General features: G+C 38.5%; 1 protein-coding gene across 1 annotated transcript in view; it reads left to right on the forward strand.

Moving 5' to 3' along the window:
• DYNLT5 (dynein light chain Tctex-type family member 5) overlaps positions 1-12558 on the forward strand; it is a 29951-nt gene extending 17393 nt beyond the window's left edge. The window contains exons 3-5 of the mRNA XM_042952102.1: positions 2443-2534; positions 10202-10326; positions 11201-12558. Coding sequence (XP_042808036.1) covers positions 2443-2534; positions 10202-10326; positions 11201-11404 — 421 coding nt within the window. The 3' untranslated portion in view covers positions 11405-12558. The remainder of the gene's footprint in view (positions 1-2442; positions 2535-10201; positions 10327-11200) is intronic.
• The last annotated feature ends 4373 nt before the right edge of the window (positions 12559-16931 follow it).

Consider the following 16931-nt stretch of genomic DNA (forward strand, 5'->3'; position numbering starts at 1 on the left):
ATTTTTGTAATGTTAACAGTTGTTAGAGAACCACTGGGGTTAGTAATTTTTATGTAATTTTACTTTAATCTTTATACTTTTTATGTTTTGAACTTTTTATCATTTACATGATTACTGTGGAAATGAAGAAGGCACGAAATGAAATCACCTTTGGTAAGATTTAAAAAGCCAGTCTCCAAAACCTTCTGCTTGCACACCTATCTTCAGCCAATGGGTTTTTTAAACTGCCCTTACGACACTTTCCAATTTCATACTGATAAATAGTATTGCACTGATTGTCAATTTTTCCATAACTAAGAACAAAGCAATAGTGCAGACTGTAAAAATCCTTATTTGGTTTTTTGTCTGAGACTTCTAACACGTGAATTTAAATTTTGAACCAACACTACCTCTCTTTCTGTGAGTTTTTAATATGGTGTTAGTAGAAAAGAAATTGGGTTTTTATTAACACTTGCTGTATATTTATGCAAGTTTCAAATGCAGTCATTAATTATTTCAAGTAGTCCCTCCCCCTATTTTCATTCTGTCTGATATGATCATATGTGAGACTTTGTCACTGGGACTCAAATAGGATATTTGAAACCTAAGTCTGCCTTTTCTGTATCTATGGCATTAAGCCCTTTGCCTTGTTCCCTTTATCTCTGAAATGGGTAGAATAAGAGCTCTTTGACTAACTTAAAGGCAGTTGTGAAGGTAAAACAAGATAATTGATGGAAAATGATTTGCAAAGTGAAAACTAGCACATATAATAATGGGACAGCCTGCTTTATCTTAGAATCAGGGGGCTTTTGCAACATGGGGTTTTCTGAGCAGAAGCAATCAGCTTCTGTGGGTACTGCCCACAACACCTGCAGACAATGTGGCCAAGCAGGTTGGTTGCTACTTCAAAGGGCAGCAGAAAACTGAGGAAAGCAGGTGTTACAAGAATGAGGACTAAATCGCTAATCCAGAAATCTATCATGAAAACACAGCCATAATTACTTGCATTGTTTTCTCGGGATGGGTGAGTAAACCTTAATTTATTGCATAAATTGTATTAAAGGATTTTTAAATAGATTATCTGTGATTTTCTTAAAATATCATTTGTACTCTGACTCAAAAATAAGTAACAAAAACATTTAAAAAAATTTTTTTAAAAAGAGGGCGCCTGGGTGACTCAGTCGGTTGAGTGTCCGACTTCAGCTCAGGTCATGATCTCACAGTCCATGAGTTTGAGTCCCGGGTCGGGCTCTGTGCTCACGGCTCAGAGCCTGGAGCCTACTTTGGATTCTGTGTCTCCCTCTCTCTCTCTCTCTGCCCCTCCCCTGCGCATGCTCAGTCTCTCTCTGTCTCAAAAATAAATAATAAAAACATAAAAAACACTTCTTTAAATATCATTTGCAAAAAGTTTACTAATTCCAAACAGCCAAGAACTAAGTATTTTAGTCTTCTTGCAGAGAAAAAAAAAACCCAAAAGATTAAAAACAAATATCTGTCATTTAATTAAGGCAAAAACATAGTCTGCTTAGAAAACTGGTCACTCTGAAAACACACATAACCGCACGCGTGCGCACACACACACACACACACACACACACACACACACACACTATTGTAGTATCTCCTTTGAAGACACATCTGTTCTAACTTCCATTTTCACAGGTGGAGAGAATTGGGGGTAGATCTGAGACTGCCATTAGTGACAACTGGATTTTCTCTGAACTAAGCTAAATTAAGTGGTGCTGGAGGGACATTAGGGACTCCTCTTTGCTTGGGTCTCCAGTTCAGCACCTGGATAAGCTTATATTGCCTTGGTAACCAAGCCAAAACCCTTTCTTAATGTTGAAAAGGGTGGTTGATGCTTATGATTTACAATAGTTTGGGTGAATTGTGGTTTCTCTCACCATGTGGGTGAGTTTCTTGTTTTTCTTTTTTCTACTAAAGGGATTTTGTGTGGTACGTATTACTAAACTTTTATAAAGTATATTACCCCATGTATATATATAGTTGTTTCCCAACATTTTAAGCTTCCTCCTGTATTCCTCAGTCCCTTTTGTTAATTTTGGCCACTTTGAGGAGAGAGTCTCTGCATTGTGGTAGACATGCCATTGAAATGGCTTTTGAAACAGGTACTCCATTACCACACAGACAGACCAATCCATGAATACTTTGTGAGTAGTCAGATGCCTTGGGCTTCACTGGACTGCACTGGGCTTCAACCGCTATATTGAGACCTGCTCCAAGTAACTTCTCTATGCGTTAATGTTTCCATCTCTGAAATGTTTTTGACTTTAAATGTGTCACCGGGATATTTACCTGTGACTTGCTTGAAATGTTCTTAGGGAAGCTTTACCTTGGTAACATTTTTGCTGAAAGCAACAATGTGTTTTGTTGTTGTTGTTATTATTATTATTATTATTATTATTATTAACTATTGAAATTTGTTTTCTTCCTTGCTTTTAGCTCCATGAGTACTGTGTCTTATATGGATGAACCTAGCCAGCGGGATGATGCTTCTCGCCTTACAGTTCAGATGGAAAACACCTATCAACTAGGTGTGTTATTTTACACTCATTCCTATTTTAAACTTATAATCTCATTATTTACTTAAAATAATATCTGATAACATGGCATCATCTTCATTATTAGCACAATATAAGGGGTCTTAATTAAGTGATTTGATGTGTTGTAATTTCTTCCTCTGCAAAATGGGACCAACACCCATTGCTTAATTTTCTTTATCAGTGTTTCCTAAATACCAAACAATTCACTGGGCAGCGCTGATGTGTCTTGTGTATTACTGAATTAAGAAGTTCATTTCTGGGTGTTTCTGGGTTATCCTGTGGTGTTAATTTTATATATACTTGAGTTAAGTGAAAGAGATATGCATTCAAGTTTTATCCAGCAACCCAACCAATGTTGTTGATAAGTGGAGAAAAAAGCCTTCAAAGCAGAAGCAAATGATTCCTGTTCCCCCATTGACAGAGGTGTTTATCCCTTTCCACTGAGGTTTTGGGTCTTTGAAAACAAAGATCTTTGCACCTGCCCCCATACTCCCAGACGCAGTCCACAGTGAATACATTTTCTCATTCATGTTTTCTCATAGACCAGCTTGTTTTCTCTAAATGTGTACCTGCCCACTATTATCTGCCCACTTTATATAATTACTGCTATATAGAGATTCCATAGAGACTTACCAATGACCAAAAGAAGGACTCTCTGGGCCACAGTGGTTCTATCTGCAGCCAGTTAACTTCAGGAAAATTACAGGCCATCAGTGCATTTCATTAGGCCTTGTAGCCAGTTTTCTAGGGTAATCCCCAAGACTACGTGGATTACAAGGCTCCATAATTAGTCAGTCTACTGGTATTTTCACAGTGCCTGGGGTAGACAACTAATATTCCTGCCATCCCTTCTGGTAACCTTACCCAGTTTCCTTTGGGGAAGGCTCACCACTGCCATCATTACACTTTGGGTCCGTAACATTCTGCTGAAGCTGACACTAGCTTTAGAGATACAATAGTGACTGATTCTGAGATAGCATATGACCCTTTGATTGGTCAAGCCAATCTAAGCCTTTGGGATTCAGCTCAGAAAGTGTTGTTTGGGCTGTTGAAGAAGCAGATTAGATTCTGAAACCCGAAAGAGGTAGGGGTATAGCAGCTTTTGCCATCTTGTCCCCAACATATGACTCCTGAGAGCGTGAGAGAATCAAATCCCAATGTCATTACTAGAGTCCTAAATCCAGCTATCTGCTCTTAGACTTTTCATTAAATGAACTATGTTTGGGTCAGGCTTTCCTCCACTTATAACTAAGAGATCTTAACTGTTCAATGCCTAGCACTTTGGGTTCTGCATGTTGAAAGGGTTTTGAATCAGATTTTGACAATATAAAGGAGTTAAAATATGAAGCCCTTTGTTTCTTCTTCATAAGGGTATGTTTTCATAACTTATATCCTCAGATAAACACAGTAAATAATCTTACGTATTTTAGATGTACTGAGTGTTGAACCAAGTTAGAAAAGTAATATTAGAAACACATTAGTATATTTAAAAAAAGAAAAAGAAAAGAAATGTCTTAGTATAAAGTATTTCCCATATTTTCTTACAAAAAGTCATGTGAATTATTCCTTTGTGATTAAAGTCTTTTATGTTTGACAGTCTATTTCTTAAGCATTCAACTAACCATCTTGTTCATATTCAAACAAAAATGTAGTTCCACTTCTACTTGTTTCTGGGTTTATTTTGCATCTGAAAGGTACTCTTTGGACCTCTGGTAAAGATTTCCTCATATCTACAATGCAATACTTCCCAAAAGAGTGTGTGGGGGGGAACTGTCAATCACCAGCATTGTTGTGTCTAATTTTTCTCATTCCATCCAACAATATTTGTATCATCTATTTTATTTTTTTATAAGTTTTTAAAAATATTTATTTATATTTGAGAGAGAAAGAGAGAGCACATACACGTGAGTGGGGGAGAGGCAGAGAGAAGGAAACAGAATCCAAAGCAGACTGCAAGCTCTGAGCTGTCAGCACAGAGCCCAATGTAGGGCTTGAACTCACAAACTGTGAGATCATGACCTGAGCTAAATTCAGAGGCTTAACCGACTGAGCCACCCAGGCGCCCCTCATCTAAACATATTTTAAATGTTTAGTGTGTTTATCTTCCCTTGAGGGAGTAATTATAGCCAGAATGAGATGAAACATAAGTATAATTAATGAAAGCAAAAAGGGAATGGAAAAATCAAAATATATTTCTTGTAATAAAACACCATTTACATTTTCTCATTAATTAATTGATAAAACATGAGTATAGAAAAAAAATACAAGATGTGGATCCACTGTGTCTGAATTTGAATACTAATCTTGCCAATTCCTAAATGATGTTTGAGCAAGGAATTCACCATCCTCAAAATCTTAGTTTCTTTACCTGTAAAAAAGGATAATAGTCCACACCTTATGGGGATGTTGTGAGAATTAAGTGGAGGAACGCATTTAAATTGCTTCTTTATTCATTGTGTTCTTGTTTCTCAAAGCAACTGAGCCTAGGGCTTTACTTAAATCACTAAGAAGAAAGGCCTTCTGTGACCTGTAATCTAATTGCATATTAATTATGGAATGAGTTCTTCACAGGACTTTTTTCTGGAGCAATGGTTAAAGAAGTATCTGATTCTTTAAGAACACTGACTGTAGGGGTGCCTGGGTGGCTCAGTCAGTTGAGCATCCAACTTCGGCTCAGGTCACGATCTCACAGCTCATGGATTCGAGCCCCGCATTTGGGCTCTGTGTTGACAGCTCAGAGCCTGGACCGTGCTTTGGATTCTGTGTCTCCCTCTCTCTCTGCCCCTCCCCAGCTCTCTCTCTCTCTCTCAAAAATAAATAAACATTAAAAAAGAAATTAAAAACACTGACTGTAAGCAGGTCAGACAAGACCTATGGGTGGCTATCTTTGCTACCACACTGAGACAGCCTGCCTGAGAAGGTAGTCAACATAATGAAAAGTAGAACCTGAAGATGGAGAGAGAGGGAGACATCACTGGAGCCAAGCATCCATGGGATAATCAGGCCCTGTCATCAGATGCTCTCATAGACAGAAACTGTCAAGCTCTCCACCCTGACTTCACTCCACCCCTTAGGGTCCTTCCTAACTATGGAGGTCTTACTGCCTCCCTACTTGCACCCTCGCTGATCTTGGTGCCTTCTCAGCAAGAACAATCCCCATCTCCTCCCTCAAAATGAGGTAGCAACCATAACAACCCCACTAACAATAATAAATACATAGTGGGGAGGAGGGGTTGTGCATGGGAGGCACTTTTCTAAGCATTTTAAATATTTTACTTCATTTAATCATAACAAAAAACAGTATGTGGTGATTCTTATTATTATCTCAACTTGGAGAAGCTGACACACATATTAAATAACCAAATTTGTATCTGTTCTATCTTAATTCTATTTTTGTGACAAGTCTTGTTCTTTTTCTTTTTTTCTCTTTCTTTCTTTCTTTCTTTCTTTCTTTCTTTCTTTCTTTCCTTGCCTCCTTCCTTCCTTCCTTCCTTTCCTTTCTTCCTTTTCTTTTTCCTTTTCCTTTTCCTTTTCCTTTCCTTTCTTTTTTTTCATCCCAACCCTTCTTCAGGGCTTTGCTTTTTTATTTTTAAAAACATTAAAACATTTGCTTTTTCCTCCTAAAAAAAAATCACTCAAAAAAAAGAAAGAAAAATAAAGTAAAGTAAAGAAAAAGAATAAAAGCTTTGCCATTCCCATTAGTTGACTCTGAAAGTAGATTCAGGAGCTTATTTGGGAAGTCAAAAATTAAACATCCACTCTTTCTCTCTCTTTGCATCTCAGCATCCCAGCCTAAGCAAGGCAAAAGATGATTCTGGCTGCACAGGAAGGAAGAGGTCACAGAACAAGTGAGAAAAAAAGTACATGATGATATCTCCAAATATTTTCAAAATAGAATCTGGTTAATGAGATTTTAAAACAAGGAAAACAAAGCCAAGTGCAGAAGGGACATTGGTGCAGTTGGACAGTAAGAGCCGGAAACAGAGAGTCAAGTGCCACCAGGATTCTGTCTTCCCAGAACTAACTAGGTGTGGGCCTCCTCCTCTCACTATGGCCTGGCTTCCTCTCCACGATGAGAATCATGGCCTTCCACAGTACCTAAGGATCACATGTCATAACTTTTATCGCCAGAAAGAGGCTGACTTTTTACCCCCTATTTCAAGTTTAAAATCAAAATTCTGAGAAAGGATTCTAATTGGCCTGGCCTAGGACAAGTGCCACTCCTGAGCCAATCAACCATAACCTGAACTTCAGCTCAAAGGAGGTCATGGTAGATCCTAAAGAAACATCTTGGTTACAATTGGGAAGCTCTCATCTTCCCAGGAGGGGAGATGCTGTTCCCAAATGACAGGGAAGAGTACTAGACAGACAAATATCTGCATTGGGGGAATTTACTATTTGCTGAAGGGAACGATGTGTACAAGTTACTGTAATATGCAGCCAAATTAAGTTCTGTGTGAATTATGTAGGTTAAGGTACATACAATATGTGTGCTTGGTAGGAGGGAGTGAAAAACAGAAAGGTATATCTCGAATGTACATAGTCTATTTAATTTAATCCAAGCCAGTAGTATCATTTTTTAAAATTTCTTAAATAGAAAGGGGAAATTACCCTCAAATTTAGACTCATTTCTCTATAGAATGCAAGTGGAAATCTAAAAGATCCACAGGAAGGGGGGGGCACCTGGGTGGCTCAGTTGTTAAGCCTCTGACTTTGGCTCAGGTCATGATCTCGCCGTTCGTGAGTTCAAGACCTGCATCGGGCTCTGTGCTGACAGCTCAGAGCCTGGAACCTGCTTCAGATTCTGTGTCTCCCTCTCTCTCTGCCCTCCCCTGCTCATGTTTTCTCTCTCTGTCTCTCTCTCTCTCTCTCTCAAAAGTAAATAAACATTAAATTTTTTTTTTTAATTAAAAAAAAAAGAGATCCACAGGAAGACAACCCAGAGGCTTGTAGGTATTTAGGAACTTACCTACCGGGGTTGGTGCCCTATCTCTGACCCCATGAAGTAGGAACACTCAGGACCAACCTGAAGTTACAAACCTATATGCCTCTGTGTTTACAACTGCTTGTCTCTGTCCTGTAGAAGATAGATTCCTGCTGACTAAATATTGGGGTTAATTATACTCATTGTATCAGATGTGTCTCCCTTTTACCTATCCAGATCCATTCCCCATGCTGATTTAATTGAACAATTCCTATATAATCATCAAAATAAAAATACAACTTATTGAGCCCCAGGAGGCTGACCTAACTCAACAATAGGCATGGGCTGTAACCTTCCAGTTAAGTTTGGCCAATGGGAAACTTCAGCAGGAAGTAGGAGGGAGGGAGGAGTGTGAGCTAGAATGTTTAATTCCCAATGGCCTACTGTGAGTTCATCTCACGCTGTTTGTATCCACCAATGGAAGGGCATAGCTGCTCTCCAGGGAGCCCTCTCCATGTGCCTCTTCTGGGATCAAGAGTTCCCTTCTCCGATTCCTAAGACTGGGGTGGGTTGAGGATAAAACCCTCAGTTTCACTAGCAAGGGATATTGCACTGTCCTTTGTTCTGACATCCTGCTCAGAATTTCCTAAGGAGTCTCTTCATTAAATACTCCTGGAATTGTCCTTATTTTAGTGTGCTATATATTTCTTTAGACCCTGATACAGTCATTAAAAATAAACACTTACAGGGCACCTCGGTGGCTCAGTCGGTTAAGCATCCAACGCTTGATTTCAGCTCAGGTCTTGATCTCAGGGTCATGAGTTCAGGCCCCAAATGGGAGCCAAATAAATAAATAAATACACTTAAGACATACTGATGACTATTAAAATACAACTGAATTTAATTATTGACCTCATTCCTTTATCCATATCAGTACAGCAGATAATGATTGAGCCACTCTACACCAGGCTCTGGGCACATGTACATGTTGTACAATGACAGAGGGGTGATGAGGTTAATATTCCCAGGACATACAGGGAAGATTCCTGGGATACAGGATAAAGAAAGTCTGTCCGAGGCCTTTGCTTTGAATGTGGACTAAATGTCATTAAGAATATAAGCTCTCTAGGGGCGGCTGGGTGGCTCAGTCAGTTAAGCGTCTGACTCTTAATTTCGGCTCAGGTCACGATCTTGCAGTTTCTGAGTTTGAGCTCTGCATCGGGCTCTGCTCTGACAGTGCAGAGCTTGCTTGGGATTCTCTCTCTCTCCCTCTCTCTCCCTCTCTCTCTCCCCTTCCTCCATTCCCTCTCTCTCTCAAAATGAATAAAAGAAACTTAAACAAAAGAATATAAGCTCTCGAGTCAGATAAAATAAGTACATCCCAGCTCTGCCACTGTGTGATTCTGGGCAAGTTACTCAATGTATTTAAACCTCTGCATTACCATCTGTGAAATGGAGATAACAGTAGGGGTCACCTCAATGATTTATTGGAAGATTATATAAGGTAATAAATATATACTTATCACAGTACATGACATGTAGAAAAAGTTCAATGGGGGCGCCTGGGTGGCGCAGTCGGTTAAGCGTCCAACTTCAGCCAGGTCACGATCTCGCGGTCCGTGAGTTCGAGCCCCGCGTCAGGCTCTGGGCTGATGGCTCAGAGCCTGGAGCCTGTTTCCGATTCTGTGTCTCCCTCTCTCTCTGCCCCTCCCCCGTTCATGCTCTGTCTCTCTCTGTCCCCAAAATAAATAAAAAATGTTGAAAAAAAAAATTTTAAAAAAGAAAAAGTTCAATGAAAGTAGTTATTATCTGTACTATGATTATTACCTATACAATGTTTACTTGTAGTTAAATTCAGAAATCATACATTAAACATTTTGTATGCCTTTAGCATTGTATTAGACTCTGAGGAGGATAACATATGATCTAGCTTACCGTTTCACTGGCCAGAAAGGCAGAAATGATTGAGCTATCTATTATCAGGTAGATTAGGATCAGTGGGGACCCAGAGCATTGAGAGTACAGAGAAGAAAGGGATGATTTTTTTTTTTTACCTGAGGAGGGGAGGAAGGCTTTCTGGAGAAGAAAACCACTTGAGCTGGCCTTGAAGCATGAGTGGATATTTCTCAGATGAACAAGATGAGGAAGATGCTCTTCTTTTTAAGAATGTACACAAGCATCCCGTACAAGACAGATGAAGTCCATGAGGCTGGAGGCATTGACATAGAGAGCTGTGATGGAGGATGAAGGGGCTGTAGGTGCTAGACCTTAGACTTTGCTAAGGGAAATATCATGGCCAGATCTGGGTTTTAGAGTGACCCCTCCAGTTGTAGTGTGGTATACATAGGTTGGAGGGGGAAATATAAGAGCTGGGGGGTGGGGGTCAGTTAGAAAGATGTTGAGACTTTAAAATAAGTCATTAATTGTGGGAGCTGGCACTGGCGAGGAGGATAGTTTCAATATCAAACCTTGGTGGTATTGAGTACACTCTTCAGGTAGTCTGGTAAATGTGTGGCACACACTCTGGTAAGAGTGTGTTGTCTTCTGGTCCTCTGCCAGAGAACCTGACTGGAAACCTAATTAGGACCACTTTTTTCCTTAAATAGAGGCCACTCAGAAGATTAAAGGTCTCCCCATGATCCAGTACTCTTTTGATTAACCTACTGGGGGCGTGGGGGGGGGGGGGACATGATGTCATTTGAAATTACTCAAGAAATTTCATCTGTATTTTCAGGTCCTACCAAACATTTTCCTGTGGTCATTGTCAATCACATTTTGAAAGATGTGTTAACTAAGTATCTACAAGAAGAACAGTATGAGCCAGAGCTCTGTAGACAGATGACTAAAACAATTTCTGAGGTATATATGTGATTTGCCTGAAGTGTTAACTTTAATTAGAATATTGCTAAAAGGACAACGCCCTACTTTTTGATGAAGGCAATTAATTTGCAGTAGCAGTAAAAATGCTTATGTATATCTTATGAAAATATTTCTTAGGTTATATTCCGTGTACGTGTGTGTATGTGTGTGTAAAAAGCCTTTGCCTTAAAACAACCATTATGTGTATCATTTTTGCATGTATTTTGTTTAAAAAATGGATACAACTGCCCCATTTATTAAAATTTTTATTGTCAAAGATACCATTTTTTTCAAAGATACAATATTTTAATGATCATTTTCTCTTCGTCAAGGTAATTGTTTTGAGTGCTGTCAAATACAGATGCTGCAACCTTTAAATACATTTCTGTTTTTATCAACTAAAGTGGTTGCCCTCCATTAGGTTTTCTTTAGTTTCTTCTTTAAAACAAACTCTTTAATAAACATCCATGAATAGTCATATTACAGGAGACTCCAGATGTATGGTCCCTTAATTGGACATAAACACGGTGGTAGAACTCTAATACCAATATTCTTTGAAAGGAAGCCATCTTAACATAGATTTTCAAAGAATGTAATAAATCCTTTAAATCCTGTTCTCTGAATTACAATTTTTCCATGAGACTTAGAAAATGTAGATATATTGCTGGTGCTATAATTTTGTCTCTAAATGTCCTATCTCATGAGAACAGTGCTTGAAGAAAATCATAGTTAAGTTTCCACAATTACTGAAAATATCTACAATACATCATGTGACTTTCTTAAATCCACCAGATTTTTGACAAAGATTAAGACTTCTAAGTTTCAATGTGGCTAAGGAAGGACCTTTTTTTTTTTTTGTTCTTTTAATTTCTAGGTTATTAAAGCCCAGGTCAAGGACCTGATGATTCCACGGTATAAGCTAATTGTGATTGTTCACATTGGACAACTGAATAGTCAGAACATTTTTATTGGAAGCAGATGCCTCTGGGATCCTAAAAGTGATACCTTTTCATCTTATGTTTTCAGAAATTCTTCTCTCTTTGCGCTTGCAAGTGTCTATGCTGTTTACTTTGAGTGATTGAAAATAAGAAATGTAGTTCTTACTTTTTTAAATCACAAAATAAGCTGTATCTATGTACACAAAAGCTTCACTGCTCAAAGGTTTGAGAAACAACAGTAGTATTTCAAACAACTGGCATTTTTGGACTTTTTCATGCTCTGCTAAGAACTGAGGGAGGGAAGTGTGGTGCAAGAAAAACTCTTGTTTATCCAAAAGAAGAACTAAGTTTTGGTTCCACTGGATCATTTTTCATAGACGTGGATTCTTTTTTAATATTACTTTGGTACTAATTACTTTAATTACTCTTTAAATAGACAGTTAAAATTTCCTGCATTGTTTTTTAATGAAGACAAGTTTAAAAAATATGGCTGTATACCCTGACCAATAAACGACAGAAGAATATTCAACATGGTATACACAAATGATAAATGTTAATGTGTCTCAATGCTGCATGTAAAAGAATACTGGTTTTCATTTTGTACTTAATAAATTGAGCAGCATTCATTAACTGCAATTATTGTTACATGTACCTGACAGTTGAAACTGCTGAGGTAGAATTAATGATTTCATAACAATTACTGTTGTCCCACAGGGCTGCTCGCTAAAATTGGAAGCTCTTGTGGGTTGCCTGCACTTTACAAAATTGTGGGAGAGCTGAATGTTGGCTCTTCAATAATGGAAACTGTAAAGTGAACAAAGGCTTTTTAGGGCACTGAAGTAGACCTCGTCGTATTAAATATACATGATGTTTAATAGTAAATGTATCTGTAACACTTAAAATCATGTATTGGAAAGAGACACTGCTTTTAAATATACACTGCCTGATGTGCCTTTGAATTGATTTTCCTGGGCTAACAAACTCTTACACAAAATATATAGCTGGTAGCTTAACAAATAAAACGTGTATTTACTATTTTGTTCCTATGAATTTAATGCTAAAGTGACCCAGTGCAGGTTTGAATGGATGGTATTAAAATTTACAGGGCTGAAATAGCTTATTATTCTGCTGGTTAATGTGGCTTGTATCATGGATCATTTATTTTTACGGAGCTTTCAACCCTTTGTGTGCATATGAAATGATGCTGAGGCGTTGTTCCTGGATGGTAAGTGAACTGCCCAGAGGACATTTGTTAAAGGTCAAAGACAAATTGTACACATGTGGAGAAAATTAGCAACGCTATAGTTCTAAGGAAAAAATGATGTGTAATTCATATCAAAAAGAATTTAACGGATGAGAAAACAGTTAATGCTTTATACTTTTAAAATGTATTGATGTCTTATTTTTCTCAAAAACAACCTGTACTAAAAAAAAGAAAAAAATGTAGCTTTTGAAATCCCTTTCCTTCTGCTTGTTCTGGCTTTTAAGGTAACTTTTCATTATGAATTGGTGAATTTTCATTATTTTTTCTGTTAGGGCCTTAGTGGGAAGAGGACTATGTAATAATTCACTACAACCAATATTTGTCAACCTCCCTAGGCCAGTTTTGAATATGGATTAGATCATAAGTACAGTAAGTAAATGGACTGAATATTTTCATTACACATTTGTGAACATCTCCCCTCTTGGAATGATAGCAGGGGCAATCATATTGCAATTTTGCATGAGTAAATTGGAATGAAGAAAATTCTTTAGGACATAGAAAGTCCATTACAAAAATGGCTTTATTTTTTTTAGAGTTCTGAAGTCTCATCCATGAGATAATTTCTTACCATCTGTCCTAGGCTGTGTTAGGAATCAAAACCTTAAAACATGATGGTAGTTAAAAAGCAAAAAAGGAAGCAGTTTACCCGCATACTGCCATGTACTGTAATTCAGACAGTCAATGATGAATTCTAGCAATTATATGGTAGCATAAGAATATACAGTAAAAACTCGCTAATTGCAACTAACTTGGAGGAATACTGGTCATCACACAAAGCTTTATGATAGAAAGTTTTGAGGGAGGTATTAGCTAACACCGTGGTGGTAATCATATTGTGAAATATAAACGTATCAGGTCAACACATTGTATACCTTACCTTTTTTTTTTTTTTTTAGAGAGAGAGACAGCACGAGCCAGGGAGAGGGGCAGAGAGAGAGAATCTTAAGCAGGCTCCATGCTCAAAATGGAGCCTGACATGGGGCTCCATCCCAGAACCCTGGGATCATGGCCTGAGCTGAATCAAGAGTGGGATGTTCAGCCAACTGAACCACCCAGGCACCCCTAAAACTTTATTTTAAAGAAATGACACTGTAAATTTGAGGAAATTGTTTCACTTTGAAACACCCTGAACTTTCCTAGTATTTTGCCTTTCCTATAGGTGTTCTGAAAGTGACATCCTTCTTCCCGGATCTGTACCCCTACCGTGAAGCCTTCACTCCTGCTTTTCCCTACCCAGAATGCCCCGTCCCCCGCTTAAAGCAACTCTCTTTACTTTTCAGCATCAGACTTGGGTCTTGGCTTTTCTCTAAATCCTTCTCCATCCATTCCTTCCTTCCTGTTCTCTCTCTTCTTTTATCTCTCATAGTTGGGCTCCTGATTATTCTCTAGCTAATTTGTGAATAATAGTTTTGTTTTCCTTACTAGACTGAAAACATCTTGAGTCTAAGGACCACATATCCTGACAGCACCTATCAATAAAATTGAACACATCTTAACTTTTCAAGCAGGAATCACATGCATTGATTGCACTGTGCCACCTAACCACCAACAACAGAGATAATAGTAACACACAATTCGACTCTAGAGGAACTGGGAAGTGACCACAGAACAGGCTAGAATATGTTTTCATAAGAAAAGTCCAGGCTATCTTTATCTGTTTAAGGGTATCAGGGAAGGCTTCATAAAGGAAGTAGCACTTACCTAGATTATGAAGTTGCTAAGTAGAAGTTCAATAGACAGAGGAGTTCAGAATACAGGAAGAAGTCTAGACTGGATAAAAACAAAACAAAACAAAAACCCCACAGTATTGATGAAGATAAGTGGTTATAACTAACACTGGAAGGGTCCATGGATGGTAACATTAATGTCTGGGCAAGAAAGCCACACTCAGGCCATGGGTAGTCATCGAAGGCTTTTCATTCAGCTCATGGTGTATATGGAGTGATTCTTTAGGAGGACGAATGTGTCAGTAAAGAGCAGGAAGACTACTTAGAAGAAGGGAGAGGTAGTGAGAGGCTGAACAGGGTGAAATGGAAAGGAGAGGACAGTTGTCCGGAACCTTTTAAGGACAAAGGGCAGAGGGGCAGAGGGCAAAGTCTTCATGACCAGGCAAAGGGGAAAGAGGAGTCAGAAGTGGCTCTAAGGCAACACAATAAAACAGCTCTAGCTGTTTGCAGTCTCAGGTCTGAGTCCTGCTGTTCTAGTCACTAGTTAAGTGACCTTGAATAAATGACTAACTTGACTTAAGCTGAAACTTCCCCACCTTAAAGCAAAGCAATGATAACACCAGTTAGTATCTGCCTCACAGAGTTTGGAGTGAGGCAGGCGGTGGGGAGCTGACAGCCTAAGAGCCGGCCCAGGAGGCTGAACACTGACTCTAAGGGAAAAGCCTGGAGGTGCAGCCTAAAACGAGCTTGTTTTAGCTTGCTAAAAACGAGCGAAAATACATGTTTGCTAAGTGCTTAACAGATGGGAAGTCCTCAATCAATAGTAACTCCGATGATTGGAGTTGAAAGTTTGAATCTGGGCAACTAAACCAATGGTCCTGTGAGCAAAAATAAAGAAGTCAGCAAGGAAGAATTTGAGAACTAAAATGCTAACCTTGATTTTGTACTTGTTGAATTTAAGCTAATAATGGGACGTTCGGATGGAAAAAGCCTGAGGCAGCTGAAAAAGTGGGACTGGGGCTGAGCTACATCAAGGTGAGAGGTTTGCACTTGGCAGTCAACCAGATTGAAACCTAACATCTTCCTCCTGCTTTATGAAATATTCATTAGCAGCAGCAAGTATAGTACTAATAGCAAATTACTGAAAATTCAGTTAATTCTGGGAATGTCAGCAGGAAACCCTCCCCCCAGAATCAGCAGGGAAAATTTCCCCCAACACCAAAATTAAATGATGCCTTCCTTTCTTTTTCTACTTTTAAAAAAATCTAAATGATCCATCTCTGTTGTCAGACATCATAAAAAATAAAAGGTTCTCTCAAAAATACATCAGCATATTGAATGGAAGTGTCAGTGCTGTTGTCTGTTGTCATTGTTAATAGGATGACTTTAAAGAAAATATAATAGGAGGCCCTTGCAACAGAGTCCAATAGATTACGCGCTGGGAAATTAAGCGCTACCCAGCTCACTGATTTTTTAAAACTGTTGGGAATTATCCAGTATAGAGGGTTATTTAAAAAACAACAGTTGAGAAATTAGAACTTTTAAATCTAGCATTTTAGAAAATGAACACTTGCCTTGTTGGGACCATTACTTGCCCTGTCTTTCTAGATATAAAAAAACACATTAAGAAAACTCAATATTAAATAGTTACGGATAACTTACTATGCTTTTTTGCTCTCTCAGTTCTTAAGGAACTGGCGTACACCCACCACTTCTGATTTTCTCTGCTACTCCGCTTTTCCCTCCTGCAGTCTGTTCCCATCCTCACCGCCATGATGCTTTCACTAACAGCGGAACTGGTTCTCCAGGCCAAATTGGCCACACATTACTCTGGCCACATTCCACCTCAGCTCTGTTCTGAATTCATTTCTTTTCAGCAGCAATGTGGTATAGTTGTTTTTGTTTGGAAGCTCGGGTTTTTTTTGTTATTTTGTTTTTTAAGCACAGACTTGACAAATAGTCATTTTTGCTTCCAGCCTTTTTTAGCTTGTGTGACTTTGGGCAAAGTGGCCAGTGCCCTGAGCCTCAGTTTTTTCAAAGGTAAAAACAATTATAATGATCACTACTTATTATTGATTTGTGGCCAATGACCACTGCTCATGTTCTTGCCTTGAAGACTTAGAAGAAAAGTATCCATAAAATGTCTGGCCTATCATAGACCTTTATTGTGGACATCCAATTTCTTCCTACAGATCCTGTTTTCCTAAAGAATTGTGCATATGTTTTAGCAATTTCGGCTCACCCCATAATGTCATACCGTAGATTACCTGATGTTTTTTCTTTCTGTTCAAAGTTTTAATCATCTACTGCTAGATCTTTGACAAGTAATTTTTCCTCAAGTCCACATTTATTATGAAACCCTATTTATCTCCAAATTAACCTCTTTTTGCTAATCTCTGCCTATTTTTATAGTGCTTCCAATCAGATGTCTTGCCTCCACTTCAGTACTTACTTGGTTTCTTTTAATGTTTTTGCTTATTGCTACTTGTTTTTTCCTGTCTTAGTGTCCATTTGATCTCATATGTTCTCTTCCCTTCTTCACATGCGTGAACACATACTAGAACACGACTATAAGGTTTATTGAGGCTTAAATATGTTAAGTATCTGATTAAAGTTGCCTGTAATTTCTCCTCGGTAGCTTTCATCACAGTTTAACTACAGTACACAACTTTTTCTTCCCCCTAGTGCAGGACACAACTTGAAACTTGTGGTTCTCCACCCACCCACTAGGCTGTT

Source organism: Panthera leo, chromosome C1 (genome assembly GCF_018350215.1).
Source record: "Panthera leo isolate Ple1 chromosome C1, P.leo_Ple1_pat1.1, whole genome shotgun sequence".
In the NCBI taxonomy this organism is placed as follows: Eukaryota; Metazoa; Chordata; class Mammalia; order Carnivora; family Felidae; genus Panthera; species Panthera leo.